At 48.4% G+C, this 15,625-nt stretch overlaps 1 protein-coding gene across 6 annotated transcripts in view; it reads right to left on the bottom strand.

Annotated features, from left to right (window-relative positions):
* NSMF (NMDA receptor synaptonuclear signaling and neuronal migration factor) overlaps positions 1-15,625 on the bottom strand; it is a 71,511-nt gene that overhangs the window by 19,231 nt on the left and 36,655 nt on the right. For 3 of the 6 annotated variants that reach the window (XM_034793680.1, XM_034793679.1, XM_034793675.1), the window contains 4 exons: positions 11,840-11,915; positions 8,529-8,534; positions 7,739-7,807; positions 601-653 (listed from right to left, as the gene is read on the bottom strand). In XM_034793680.1, the coding sequence (XP_034649571.1) occupies positions 601-653; positions 7,739-7,807; positions 8,529-8,534; positions 11,840-11,915 (204 nt within the window). The remainder of the gene's footprint in view (positions 1-600; positions 654-7,738; positions 7,808-8,528; positions 8,535-11,839; positions 11,916-15,625) is intronic. The other 3 variants (XM_034793676.1, XM_034793677.1, XM_034793678.1) reach the window with 3 other exon arrangements.

A 15,625-nucleotide genomic window follows, 5' to 3' on the forward strand; every position in this document is an offset into this window, starting at 1 on the left:
AAGCCTCCCAGGTTTGTAGCTGTGCCCCATGAAGCAGTGAGAAGCCTGGCAGCCCTCATTACGCGCTGCATCTCTCTCAGAGCGACTTAATGGGGGAGTCTAACCCTGTAGTGCAGTGCAGCCCTCTTATGTACCCATCTCTAGCATTAGTGAGTACAGAAGTCACCTGCACCTGTATCCCACACAGAGCTGGGGACCCCTTCCTGACTGCTCCTGCATGGCCCTGACAACAACGTGAGACTCTGCATGCTGGGACTCCTACCCAATGAGGGGAAGGGGTCTACGTCACGTCACGCCACGCTGCCTGCTATGCTATGCTATGTCACATCACACGGTTAAAGGCCAGTGTCATACATTGGTGTGTATGGAGGCTTGGGGGACCAGCTGGCCTCTTCTCTACACACAGCAGTGTGAGGGAGGAAAACCTCATCTCAGCACCTGTGCCGGGTGCTTTCCAGCCCTCCACTTACAACAGACAGCAAAACAATGACTAATTACAGAGGAGTCTGGTTCCTCAGCACCGTTCTCCAGCCTCATGTCCCATCAGCATTAACCCTCTGCCTCCCATCTCCCGGCCATGCCTTGTGGCTTCTTACTCACGTTGCGCTTTCACCCGGCGGCTCCCCACCATGCGCAAATGCTTCCGAAAATTCCTGAAAGAAAAGTAACACAAACCCAGTGATGAGCGCTGGGGTCAGAAACCAACTGACCCAAGCAGTAGCAGCAGGGGGAAGGCTCCCGTTTTCCAGGCATTTAAATGCAGTCACACAGGGCACCACAGAACTCCCAGAGCAACTCCAGCTGCATTTGTTCAGTGGCCAGAGTGCGTCTCGTCTGCCAGCTGAAGGGAGCGGCTGTGTTCCCTTTCAATCCCTGTGCCACGGAGCTGCTGTGCATCAGCCATCCTCACGCAACGTCCTCTGGGCTGTTGCCTCCACTCTCCCTGATTCACCCTTCCCCACCTACCTTCCCACGGCCCCAGAGCATGCTGCCCACCTTAGCTGGCAAAGGGCTCGAGGAGCTGCTAACTCTTCCTGTTCACTTGGAAACCAAAGGCAGGTGTTCCACTCCTCCCTGCCCCAGACAGTACAGCAGGAGTGCAGAGGTCCTCTTCCCCACCCCATGCTCATGCCACACTCACAGCTCTGCCCATTCCCAAAGCACATTTGGGGGTGCTTCCAGTGCTAACATTCACAGTGACTTGAATGCTAGGCAGGTGGGTTCCTGTGCTGACCCCCCCAGGGGCCTCTTCCATCTTTAAATTCCACTCCAAGGTACAGGGCTCACTGGTCTGGACTGCCCCCCAGAATGGGACAGTCATGAAGCAGGAAGGTCCTCCTGGGGCAGGTGTTTTGCCTCTACTTGCTAATAGTGCATCTCTCAACATGCACCTTCCTGCCTGGGATTCACAGGCCAGGGGATGGGTGGGGATACAGAGGAAGCAGAGACCCCAGAGGTAAAGGATGCCGCAGGATGGCACCTTGATACATGGCAACTGCCCCCAGGAAATCACCCCAGACTCAGTTCTATATAAATCTGACTTGAGTGTCAGCAGCTGCCCAGAGGATATAGCTCCACAGCCCACGGCAGGGAGCCTCCCAGCCCAGGACAATAGTGGGGCTCACGCTAGCACTCTAAATAGCTGTGTAGACAGACAGCACTTTAGTTACAGCTCGAGTGGGGGCTGAGTTTGGGAGCCCAGCCCCCTCCCCAGGCTTCAGAGTTCAAGCCCCAGCCTAAGTCGCAACTTCAAAGCGCTGTCTACACAGCCATTGTCAGGGCACTAGCATGAGTCCCACCAGACCACCTCTATTGGCCCAGGCTGCGAGCTCGCTGCCGTGGGCTGGGCAAATATACCCTGAGAGAGACCAAGGCCGAGGCCCAAATGCAGATGGAGTCCCGAAGGTACACTGTGCCATCTCTAGGTTCCCCGAGACTGACACAGACTCACAGTGGGACCTGAACAGTATGTCAGAGCTGGCTCCAAGGGGACTCAGCTGGTGTAATTCACGCATGTGGGAGGGGACAAAGAAAAGCCTCCATCCTACTTCAACTTGCTTCTCTATCTGGCTCCTTGGTGTGTAAATTACACTCATCTGGCACCTGGCAGGACTGATCAGCTTTACTGGGAGGTCACAATATTCATTATCATGGGTCAGGCCACTGGCCCCTGTGACAGACCCAGACCAGTGGGGTACAGGAGTCTGGTAGAGGGCAAATATACTGGTCACTGGATGAGTAGTTTTCTGTTCCCTGACTGACCAGAGAAAAGGGCTGCACTAGAGTAATCAGGAACCTGCTAGAACCAGTTAAGGCAGGCAGGCTAATTAGGACACCTGGAGCCAATTAAGAAGAAGCTTCTAGAATAAATTAAGGCAGGCTAATCAGGGCACCTGGGGTTTAAAAGGAGCTCACTTCAGTTTGTGGTGTGAGTGTGAGGAGCTGGGAGCAAGAGGTGTGGCAGTGCAGCACAAGCGTTATCAGACACCAGGAGGAAGAATAAGGAAAGTGTTGGGAGGAGGCCAATGGGAAGTAGCCCAGGGAGTTGTAGCTGTCATGCAGCTGTTACAGGAGGCACTATAGACAGCTGCAGTCCACAGGGCCCTGGGCTGGAACCCAGGTTCCCCCTAAACCTCCCAATTGACCTGGACTGTGGATTCTCCCAGAGGGGAAGGTCTCTGGGCTGTTCCCCAACCCACATGGTGAATTTCTGAGGCAAGAAAATCCGCCAATAAGCGCAGGACCCACCAAGATAGAGGAGGAACTTTGTCACACCCCTTTTAGATGGGTATCCAGTCCCTAGCTGTGACCTAGACTTGTGGCTTCCTAAACATATGCTGCCCCTGGCTATTGTGCAGTGCTCTATCTGGAGTGGGGGCAGGATTCCTTCCTGATCCCTGTGGCGACTGGCCAGTACCCAGCCAGAGGCGTCAGTGTAACGTCTCATCCTTGAAAGGAAATAGGCACATTTCTGGAAGGGAGCCCAGTAAAATGCAGTTTTCAAACCTACATTGTACCAGGTGAATGCTGAAATGTTTGCATTGCCCTGCTAGAGCTAACATGCTAATCTCAACCACCCAGGCTGCTGTAAATGATCAGCTCCCCTGGGAGGATGGACCCAGCCCCATGGGAACAGGGCTCTGCAGTATGAGAGCATTCTCTCACTGTGCTGAAAACTACAAGTTCAGCATGGTCTGTTCCTAAGTGAGAGCTCCAGAGACATCCCCTGAGCAGTGCTGAGAGAAGCACTAACAGGCTCTCGTGGGAGTTGTATCCCACTCTCTAGAGCTGGAGGGAAGGTCACCATGACACAAGCCCATGGGAGATCAGGAGAGAGTAAACATGGGAGTAAAAGGATCCCTTCCCCTGCCCCTCTAGAAAGAAACGCTCTGGAAAGGAGTGACATGATCCCATCCCATCCACTAGGCAGCAGGCTGGGCCTCTCCATCCTTACTGATTTGTACAACTATGTCACTCTGTCTCGAGTCTGACCTCTGTCCTTATCCATAAGGAGCAGCCAAAGAGCCAAGAAGCAGACGCAGTTACCCTTGGAGGAGCAGAAGTCACAGGAGATACGAAGACCCACCCAGAACTCGAGACGAGGGGGCTTGGGACGAATTACCAATGCCTGCACTCACCAACACAACACAATCTGATCTTTTAACTTGTCAAAAATCTCTTCATCCATCCAAATGCAGAAAGCAGCAGTTAAGTTAAAAATTGAAAAAGGCGCTATTTGTTATTTCTCTTCCTAAATATCGCTCCTACTGCTGCCAGCACCAACTTTCCACCACAGTCTGTACAGCCACGACTCCATACCCCTGGGAGGCATTCCATCCAAAAGATTCTTGAGACAGATGCAGCCCATCCCGGGGTACAATTTCCTATACTACACAGCAGGCAGGTCTGTCTGAATTGAGGAATTTGCATAGAATCATAGAAGATTAAGGTTGGAAGAGACCTCAGGAGGTCATCTAGTCCAACCCCCTGCTCAAAGCAGGACCAACACCAACTAAATCATCCCAGCCAGGGCTTTGTCAAGCCGGGCCTTAACAACTTCTAAGGATGGAGATTCGACCACCTCCCTAGGTAACCCATTCCAGTGTTTCACCACCCTCCTAGTGAAATAGTTTTTCCTAATATCCAACCTAGATCTCCCCCACTGCAATTTGAGGCCACTGCTCCTTGTTCTGTCATCTGCCACCACTGAGAACAGCCTAGCTCTGTCCTCTTTGGAAAGCCCCTTCAAGTAGTTGAAGGCTGCTATCAAATTCCCCCCCACCCCTTCTCTTCTACAGACTAAATAAGCCCAGTTCCCTCCGCCTCGCCTCATAAGTCATGTGCCCCAACCCCCTAATCTTTTTTGTTGCCCTCCGCTGGACTCTCCCCAATTTGTCCACATCCTTTCCGTAGTAGAGGCCCCAAAATTGGATGCAATACTACAGATGTGGCCTCACCAGTGCTGAATAGAGGAGAATAATCACTTCCCTCGATCTGCTGGCAATGCTCCTATTAATGCAGCCCAATATGCCATTGGCCTTCTTGGCAACAAGGGCACACTGTTGACTCGTATCCAGCTGCTTGTCCACTATAATCCCCTGGTCCTTTTCTGCAGAACTGCCACTTAGCCAGTCGGTCCCCAGCCTGTAGCAGTGCATCAGATTCTTTCGTCCTAAGTGCAGGACTCTGCACTTGTCCTTGTTGAACCTCATCAGATTTCTTTTGGTCCAATCCTCTAATTTGTCTAAACAACTCTGGACCTTATCCCTACCCTCCAGCGTATCTACCTCTCCCCCCAGGTTAGTGTAATCTGCTAACTTGCTGAGAGTGCAATTAATCCCATCATCCAGATCATTAATGAAGATTTTGAACGAAACCAGCTCAAGGACAGACCCCTCGCGCACTCCACTTCATATTGCCTGCCAGCTAGACATCGAGCAGTTGATCACTACTCATTCAGCCTGGTGATCTAGCTAGCTTTCTATACACCTTATAAAAACAACAAGGAGTCTGGTGGCACCTTACCGACTAACAGATTTATTTGGGCATAAGCTTTCGTGAGTAAAAACCTCACTTCTTCGGATAGCATCCGAAGAAGTGAGGTTTTTACTCACGAAAGCTTATGCCCAAATAAATCTGTTAGTCTTTAAGGTGCCACCAGACTCCTTGTTGTTTTTGTAGATACAGACTAACACGGCTACCCCCTGATACTATACACCTTATAGTCCATTCATCAAATCCATACTACTTTAACTTGCTGGCAAGAATACTATGGGAGACCGTATCAAAAGCTTTGGTAAAGTCAAGGCATATCACATCCACCACTTTCCCCATAACCACAGAGCCAGTTATCTCATCACAGAAGGCAATCAGGTTGGTCAGGCATGACTTGCCCTTGGTGAATCCATGTTGACTGTTCCCGATCACCTTCCTCTCCTCCAAGTACTTCAAAATGGATTCCTTGAGGACTTGCTCCATGATTTTTCCAGGGACTGAGGTGAGGCTGACCTGTCTGTAGTTCCCCGGATTCTCCTTCCCTTTTTAAAAGATGAGCACTATATTTGCCTTTTTCCAATCATCCAGGACCTCCCCCGATCAGCACGAGTTTTCAAAGATAATGGCCAACGGCTCTGCAATCACATCAGCCAACTCTCTCAGCACCCTTGGATGCATTGCATCTGGCCCCATGGGCTTGTGCATGTCCAGCTTTTCTAAATAGTCCTTAACCTGTTCTTTCACCACTGAGGGCTGCTCACCTTCTCCCCATACTGTGTTGCCCAGTGCAGCAGTCTGGAGCTGACCTTGTCTGTGAAGACCGAGGCAAAAAAAGCATTGAGTACATTAGCTTTTTCCACATCATCTGTCACTATGTTGCCTCCTCCATTCAGTAAGAGTCCCACATTTTTCCTGACCGTCTTCCTGTTGCTAACATACCTGTAGAAACCCTTCTTGTTACCCTTCACATCCCTTGCTAGCTGCAATTGCATTTGTGCTTTGGCCTTCCTGATTACACCCCTGCATGCTCGAGCAATATTTTTATACTCCTTCCTAGTCATCTGTCCAAGTTTCCACTTCTTGTAAGCTTCCTTTTTGAGTTTAAGCTCACCGAAGATTTCTCTGTTAAGCCAAGCTGGTCGTCTGCCACATTTGCTATTCTTTCTGCACATCGGGATGGTTTGTTCCTGCGTCCTCAATAAGGCTCTTTTAAAATACAGCCAGCTCTCCTGAACTCCTCTGCATGCTCAATAGAAGCACTTTTATTAGGAGAATTGTTTAAGTACTTTAGCTTCTCAATCAGATCCCTTCTGCTGCAATACAGGACCTAAACCCAACAATCCTTACATTTAACTGCAACCACCACGGACCCCTCCATTCCCCTGCAGTTGCTGCCTGAGGCAATCTCAAGCCCCAGGGTTTCACTGGCACATACCCCTTTTAACGGGGATGTACAATGCCAAGGTGCAAGTCCAGCGACTGAGGCAGTGTTTTTGCCAATGCACCAGACGCATTGCCATGGTTAGCACAATGCTGCAGCTCCAATTCCACTGCTTAAATTCTTACAACTCCTCCTGACAGTGAAAGGACGCTGGGGTGAGCCTCTGAGATGGAGGAGAGGCTGGGATTGAATAGAGAGCTCAACTTTATGGCACTGACCCCTTAGTTCAGAGCAGGCAGCAGAGTTAGCCGGGGCACTAAGAGCTAGAGAGAACCACAGGGGCCTGGCTATGTCCTGCAGCCTCAGTAATGAATCCACTTTATTCATTGCAACCAAATCCTGTCTCTTTTCCACCACAAGAGAGAATACAAACCGACTTGGACCCCAAAACCTGCCCTGATCCCGAGGGTCTGTGGGAGGTAAGGAGATGCATTGCATAGTCCCACAAAGACCACATCACTCTACCCTCCGTTTACTCTCTCCTCTAACAACTCAGGGTAAGGCCCAGTAACCGAATTACCTGACTGTTGTGTACATCAATGGCAGGTGCACAGCTCAAATACTGCCAGGCTGGATGAACAATGAAGACTCTCTCTTTTCTAACACAGTCATATTGCCATCTAGAGAACGCTGAGCCATCTCCTTGTTAAAGAAACTCTGCCTAGTCATTTATAGGGTCTCTAATTGTCTCTCGTTTCCTTCCATTCTGATTAAAAAAAGAAAACTTTAGACACTAGAAAATGCCTTCTTTTCCCTGCCAATTTCATCCTTTTGTGTTGCAGAAACATTGTTTTTTTCTCCCTCTGTTTTGAATAGAGCTGCAGTGAATATGGTTGTTTTTAACAGCTGTCATTAATGCAGAGTCTTATCCTGCCCATCCAGCTGCCAAAAATACACATGTGCTGGTACATTTGTGATGTTAGAAAGTTCAACAACTGTAAATGGAAATGACCCGCTAGGCATTTAACTGGCCATCATCACACAGAGTTACTGAATTAATATAATTCATTGCATCTGTAAGTTATGCACCTACATTATTACATATCTGAGCTTTAAGATCCTGTCTGTTTTGATTTGGAGCTTAAAGTACTTGACAGTGTCCCTTTAAGAAGGCTGGAGACTGGCTAGCTTGCTTACCATAGACTCATTGCCCTGCAGACTTTCAGCATGGCCACCGCTAGCGTCCTCACTAAAACAGCAACACAGACAAGGGACAACCATGTTCAACATCATCAAGCGTCATTGATGACACCCGACGGGCCCATGCAATGCCAGGCAAGGTTACAGGAAAACAGGCCCTACCTCTGAATAACAGCTGCCGAATCATTTTCTCGTTTCCGTCTCTTCCTCTCTGCGTAGCCCCTGAATGCCCTGGGAAACCATTTTAAGCCATTAACCAACTACACAGCTTTGAACTGAAGAAGACATGAAACAGACAGACAGAGAGAGCAAGTTCTCACCAGACAACAGAGAGAGGCATGACCCTCCCAACACACAGTCTGGCTCTGTGGAAGAGACCCAGGCCACATGGAACCATTCAGAAGTCAGGGACTGAGAAGAGACCATCAAACCATTGCATATTGGTTATTTACAGCTGTTACAGGAGGCTGGGAAGGTGGCTGCTCCCAAAGCTAGCACAAGGATACCCAAAGTATGGCCTGCAAAATGGCTGACACTAGTCCTCACTCTTAACATGGAGGTTTGGACCTTAGAGACTACAGATCCAGCATGCAACACCCAGGGGTTCTGGAACAATTTGTGGAGGGTGGGTGCTGAGAGCCACTGAACTAAACTGTAAACTCTCAATATGATGGAATCCACTTCAAGCATTCCTAGTTCCAGCTCCAATGGCAACACCTGTTCTTGCCTGGATCAAGTTAGGGCAAAGCATGCTGGGATCTGTAGTCTCCAGGTTGGAGATGAGGGTGACTGAAATCTGTTCTATTTAGGCATCCAGGTGCAGCCATCAATCATCTGGCAAGCTGACCATGCAGCCTTCAACCAGGGGAAGCCCTAGAGAAAAATGAGATGGCAGGGGGGTTCTGTCCAAGACGCCAACAAACAAGGAAACAGAAACAAAGGCCATACTTACGAGATGCTAGAGATCCCAGGAGAAGCGGAGAAAGAAAAGAGAAGAGACATGCATTAGTGCTCAGCCACTGCCGGGCATTCTGCATATTGAACCCAAGGGTCTTAACCAGAACCTGCCAACCAGCTCTGATCAGGAAGTGTTTCCCCTGTGTAGGCTCATATGCCAGGCAAGCGATGCAGGGTTCAGTTCAGGAGGTGGGTGAAAACTGTTCTCTGGTCCACACCTCTTCCACATCTCAGCAACTAGCTCCTCCTGCACCAACCCTACACCTCACCACTTTCCTGGGCGTCTACCTGCCATCAGAGAGCTGGCCCCTGACGTTTCTGATGTGGCTTCAGGAACATCCCAGGAAAAACTTTTGGCTTCTTTTCAGAGCTGGAATTATCCCCTCAGTACCGAGGTGGAATGAGGATCAGAGTGCAAGGATGGGGCATGGGCAGGCATGCTTAATGATCAGAGTTGGGAGTCAGGGACCAGAGCCAGAGCCAGAATCAGGGTCAAGCCAAGGGTTGGAGCCAGAGTTGGGAGCCAGGGGTGTGGCATAGGAGCAGGGACCTGGAGCAAGAGCAGGGACCTGGAGCAAAAGCAGGAACCAGGGGAAAACGCAGATGTGGGATAAGGACGGTGGGAATCAGGAACAGCCAGGAAGGCAGGCTCAGGAGTTAGGCCAGTAGGCAGAGTTGTAGTGACTGAGCAACTAGGTGAATTCCTGGCTGGCTGCCATACAACTTCCTGTGCCTCCTGCTTAGCGTAGAGCATCCAGGCCAATTGGTGGGGCTGGACATCTCCCAATCAGGAGCTTTGTAGGTGGAGCCCTTGGTGAGCTAGAGGTCCGCTAGTCCCCTTCTCCAGCGGCTCCAGTGAGATGCTGAGTGGCAGCTGTAGCCTGAGCATGGCCTGCATTCAAAACCCATGATCCCTCACATCACCCCTCTCTCATCCTGGGTGGTAGTGGGACAGGTTTCCCGGGGCAATTTTTGTGGAAGGCATTTACCAGGTCAGGGGCCTGGATGTTCTCCACTGCTTCCCAGGAGCTTTCTTCAGGACTGTAGCCTTCCCAATCCACAAGATACCAGAGTATCTCCCCCCCCCCCCCCATCTGATTCTGGCCTCAAGCATCTCGTGGACAATATACACATAGTTGCATAGTGGGGGGGCATAGAGTGAGGATTGATGAGGGAATGGGTCCTGAATGTAGGGTTTCAGAAGAGATATGGAAAACAGTGTATTCAGAGGGAATGGATTAAGTTGAGTGATGTGAATGGGTTAATTTACAGATGAGCTCAGTAAAAGCCAAGGAAGTGGAAGTCCAATTTACTAGATAGCTTTCCATGTATAAATGTTTCATTAAGATCCATATCCTCTGGCCTACTGAAAACGCAGGCCCTCCTGTCATCAACAGTCCCATATTATTTGTAGCACTTCTTGGTGTCCTCCAGGTGAACCTTTAGGTAATCTTGGACTTGACATTTCTGTTGTATTTAGCCCAGGACTGCTGGGTTTGAGAAGTTGTGGTAGCTCCAGGTAGAACTGAGGGTGGAACCCATAGTTTGAAAATAAAGGGCTTTGTTCTCTAGAGGGGTGTTCTGCGTTATTATACGTGAACTCTGTCTCAGGTAAGAACATAACGGCATTCCAGCAAGGACCAGCCATTCTGGTGGAAGTTTATGTAGCATTGAAGATATTGCTCCGGGATCTGGTTAGTTCTGTTTGACAGTTGTCTGGGGGTGATGGGCAAAGGAGAGACAGGAGCAGATGCCCAAAATCTGAAGAGCTTCTCGCCAGAAGCAAGAAATAAATTGAGTACCATGATTAGAGATGATGCGCTCCGGGAGGCCATGGAGGCAGACAACTTGATCCACCCAGAGCTGGGAGGCTTCCTGGGAGAGGGTAGACCAATGCAAGGGACAAAATGAGCCATCTTTGAGAAGTAGTCCATGACGGTCAGAACAGTCATGAACCCTCTGGACTCTGGTACTTTTACTACAAAATCTGGGGCAATGACATGTAGGGGCCAGGTGGAATCTCGAGGGGTTGAAAGAGTCTGAAGGGATTATTGTGTTGTATCTTGGAGTGGGTGCAAACATTGCAAGAGGATACATAGATCTGTACTAAAACAACAAGGAGTCTGGTGGCACCTTAAAGACTAACAGATTTATTTGGGCATGAGTAAAAACCTCACTTCTTCGGATGCAGATCTGTACTGTAGCCCTCATGTGAGGCTACCGAAAGAGATGAGAGACTAGGCATGAATTTTAAAGTAGCCAAAATGTCCTGTCAGGTAGGGTTGTAGTCCTCAGAGGTCCAGGGGGAATGTATATATGCCCTTTCACATAAGTTATCCCACCTTGAACATTGTGGGGTTCCCTAATTATGGCTTCCTGTTCATCAGGAGGAATCCCATGGGCTGACGCTGATTGTGTGAGTATTAAACAGGTCTTGGCGGGGAGGAAGGCATCTGCATTTTTTTTTCCTCATTGTAATCACTGTTTTTTGGACTGAAGTTAAGGACTGAGATCAGCGGGAACTAAAAGTCAGCTTTCTCTCAGAATTCTACCAGCAGCACTGCTTGACCCCAGGAAATGGGCAGCACACAGTAGTTTCCCGCTGATCTCAGTCCTTAACTTCAGTCCAAAAAATGCAGATGCCTTCTCCAGCACAGGGACTGTGATTGCCCAATCAAGCTACAACCCAGGATAAAAGTTCTGTTCTGTTCAGGCATACATATGCCATGTCTGAACCCGAACTATCTGCTCTGCACAGCTACCTTTTAGGAGAACCTAGCCATCGGTTTATTCATAAGTCCACTTCACACATTTAAAAGGTGATTGCTTCTGACTAGGCATGGACTATTGGACACTGAATCAGTTTATTATTAGAAACCAATATCCATTACCACTGATCCCCAAGCTAACGGACTACATGGGCACTGCTTGGGAGTACACAAAACTAGACCTCCCGGGGGAAATAATCTAGTATGTATTAGAGCTGGGAATGAATGGAAGACTACCTTTCAAACTTCTTGTGGTCACTTTGAATATCTCGTGGTGCCCCTGTGGTTTGACAAGCATGCCTGCAATGTTCCAACATTTTATTAATGACGTTCTCCAGGACATTCTGGGCCAATATGTGGTAGCTCACCTGGATGACACACTTATTTTTTTAAAACAGTCTTCTCAACAACCAAACAAGAACCGGAGCTCGTAAGAACTTGACTGTCCAAAGTTTTGATATCCTAAGATGCAGTCATGCATGGGCCACACACTAACTCTCAGAAAAGAGGTTGGTGCAGCAACAGCCATTTCACTTACGCTTGCATAGTTGTAGTAGCAGTTTGAAAACTGAAGAGGTTCTCCTTGGGGAACCAGGTCCGTATGGGGACATCATCTGGAAGAGACAGAGCTAAAAGTGAGTGCCAACCAGACATACATAGGTTTCACACAGATGTAGTTAGTGTTGGGGACATCCTTCCAAAACAGTCTTCTCAACAACCAAACAAGCTTGAAGGCTGGCAATTTCTTTCCATTCATAGGAAAGAATCCTGAACACAATTTGCTACTTCCATGCCAACACAAATTATCTTTTACCTTCTGTAGTAATGTGAAAGAGCAGCTGAGCTTGAAATACACATGAGCCTCACCTATACTGTGCCCTGCGCTAAATAGGACATTAGACATGTTTGTGCATGTGTGTATGTATGTGCACATGTAACTGCCATGGACTGTGCTGTACCTTCTCCAATGTGTTTACCTAATGTGTTACTCTGAAGGGAAACTATCAAAGGGAGAGAGATGCCTCTTGAGATAGGAAAACTGGGAAGCAATGTCACCAGTTTTAGGCCATGTATATCTGGATTGTCCCCCCTTTAGAATTCAAATGGAACATCCGATAGGGAGACTGGAGGCACCCGAGACACCCCGGCACTCATTTGGCGCCTCTGTGTATAAACTATCCTGCACCAACCAGTGGCTACTTTTTTCCCAGCTCCCTTGCAACAGGACCTCAATCTCCACATCATTGCTAATGACTAAGAGCTTGCAACAAAATCATTACTGAGCATTGAGTCTGCTTGTCCCAGAAACTCAAACAGGAAACCAATGCAAAATGGAGCACAGACCTTAAACAGTTTATATCTGTTTGTGATCCTTGAATCCACAGCCAGCAGGTGGGGCTCTGAATTCCTGCCTATCCCACAATTAGATGAAGAGCGCCTACTGAATAGATGCCTCAGGGACTGATAGTGTGATGGATTGTGATTATGCTATGGAGGCTTTCAGCTCTAGGTCACTAGTTCAGATTCAAACCAGGAAAATTATGGGCAACAGTCAATACCATCTGACAACAGCTCCGGGAATAGCCTGGGTGAAGGGAGCTGCTAGTCTCCATCTACTTCCCAGTAAACAGGTCCACATCACAAAAGACATTAATTGCCCCCATTGCTCTCCATCCTCAGCAGAGAGAGTGAATAGGAGGATTGAGCTATACTCTCACTCCTAAAAGAAGTCAGGGTTGAGGCACAGTGGCATCCGGGAAGCGTCTGCTATGCTTGCTTGGTAATTAGAGAGCAGATTTCAGACTCCAGGGCTCATCTGGCAGGGTAAACTTTAATTTATAAGCATGAAGTTCTCCTTTTCTTAAAGCAGGTCATAATCCACCCAATCTGAGAGTTGCAGTATAAACTGAGAGTTGTAAATGTCAATCTAACCAAAAAACAACAGAGGTGCAGTGCTTTTCCTGGAGTTTAATGACCAGTTGCTATAAGCAGATGATGGATCCACTTATTTGTTAACCCCCATGAAATGACTAGAGCCAGTGCAGGTGTTGCTATTGTATGGTGAAAACTGGAGGATGGTCATAGGCGTAGGGAATTATTTAGGGGTGATGTTGTCTGAATTAGCAACGACGTCCTCTGTATTAGCCAGCCAGATTGCCTGAAACATCTCAACATTCCTTTCAGTGGCTGTATCAGCAGCTGCACAAGAGACAAGAGCCCCTAACCCTCTGGAATGGGGTTCAAATACCAAGGGGATGAGACTGGTTTAGACTGAACTGTAGGCAGCACAGTGATATTGCAGCTTTAATTCACACCATGAATCCCTACACTGCAGGGCAAGAGCAGCACTAAAATTCAAGCCTTTGGGGAAATGAGGGAATATATTTCTTGCTTCCACGCCTTGCTAGGGGCACAGTTCCAATAACTTTTGCTCTTGCCACGTGTGAATGATTTGCTATGCAACATTTAATATAATCTGTTGCATTTCCACTGTGTAGCCATGGGTTTGCCTTAGGCTGTAACACTACAGTACAGATGTGAATTTCTAGACGGTTAGGGCTACACCTACACTACAGCACTTACAGCCGCGCCAATGCAGCCTGTTGTGGAGATGCTCTAAGTTGATGGGAGTGAGCTCTCTCATCGGCTTAATAACTTCTGCGAGAGGCGGTAGTTTTGTCGCTGGGAGAAGCTCTCCCACTGACGTAGGGCGATCTATACCAGGCTTAGGTCAGTGTAACGTACATTGCTCAGGGGTGTGGATTATTCACACCCCTGAGCGACATAAGTTATACTGAATTAACCTTTAGTGTAGACAAGATCTGAAAAGTCTTTCAGGATGTGGTGCCAATATGTATAATGGGGTTTGATCATTGAAGGTTTTGGGCAAGAGTATGATAAACTGTCAACTAAGAATCAACCATCAAAAACTAAGGGTGTAAAATTTCCAGAAATTTTGAAGGCATGGGAAAAAAGCAGGTTTTTTTCCAGGGGAGTTCTGGAATATAATAGAAATTTTGGGAAAAACCAAAATATCTGCAGTAGTTACTTGCTTTATCAAAACTAAACTTTATTTACTTCTTTAAGAATGAGAAATGTATTATCTATAATTTAGTTAGAATGTCAAAAGTACTGTTTGGTGTACTTATGTAAGCAGAGTCTGAATGAGCTCTCCCCTGACATCTAGCGGTGAGCTGTGGAAAGGACATCAGGAGCTGATCTTGTTTGCACCCACCCTGCCTAGGTGCTCAGCATGATGGGACTGCTTGCCCAAATGGTCACTTTTGGCTGGTGTTGGATCCCCAGTCTCCTTGTTATTGGGGCAGGAGTAACAAAGGGTTGTTATCCTTGTGTGAATCAAGGGCAGCAGAACTGTACTTGGCATGGCCTGATTGAGGGACTCACCCTCATATAAATGGAACTTGCTAGGCAGGAGACATGGGCGCCAAAGCCCAGTGAATTGAGAGATGGTGGGGATAGGTACTTGTGTTTGGTGGTGTGGGCCCCCAGACACTACTTGACCCTTCCTCTCTCCACTCTATAATAACAGAGCTAATTCAGACTCCATTGAGAGTATTGTTACACCCTGCAGAGCTGAAATCACTGATACCTAGGTCTAAGCATTAGACCTGCTTTGGGACAGTGTCTCTGATGCAAGAGACTGCCCAGTGTGCACCAGCAGTGAGGCTCTCCAGTAACAGCTGACATCACTGAGAGCTGTGTTAAGGTGTGGGACCATCCAGGTGGTTTAGCAAGTGGCTGGCAGGGTAGCCAGCAGAGAGGTGTGGCGATCGTGCGGGCAGCCAGCAGAGAGGCTGGCAGGGAGGCCAGTGAAGAGGTGCAGTGATCGACCAGCAGGGCAGCTGGCAGGAAGGAACGGAGCACTGATCGGCCGGCAGAGTGGTGGCGAAGAGGAGCAGCAAGTGCCTGGGCAGTGGAGCAAGTAAAGTGCCTTCCCCGCCCCCTCCACTCAGGGCAGGAGGTGAACTCTGCAGATACACATCTGGACTCTGGGTCTGCACTGACCAAGGACAACAACTGTGAGTGGGGTGCAGAGAAGGGACGGGCATGTTAAAGGGACTTGTGGTTGCTGAACTTAAGAACCTGACAGAAAAGGACACTGCCCAACTTATTGGGGATCAGACTTTTGCTCATGATTTATGTTTATGAACCCGGTTTGTGGCGTTTTCCCAAATTAATACCAGGTTAATTCCCTCCTTTTCTTAAAAAATTATTTTCTACACTCAGACTCTGTGCTTGCGAGAGAGGAAGTATTGCCTCTTAGAGGCGCCCAGAGGATGGTATGTTACTGGGTGGGGGCTTG

The sequence above is a fragment of the Trachemys scripta genome, chromosome 17 (assembly GCF_013100865.1).
Source record: "Trachemys scripta elegans isolate TJP31775 chromosome 17, CAS_Tse_1.0, whole genome shotgun sequence".
Lineage (NCBI taxonomy): Eukaryota > Metazoa > Chordata > Testudines > Emydidae > Trachemys > Trachemys scripta.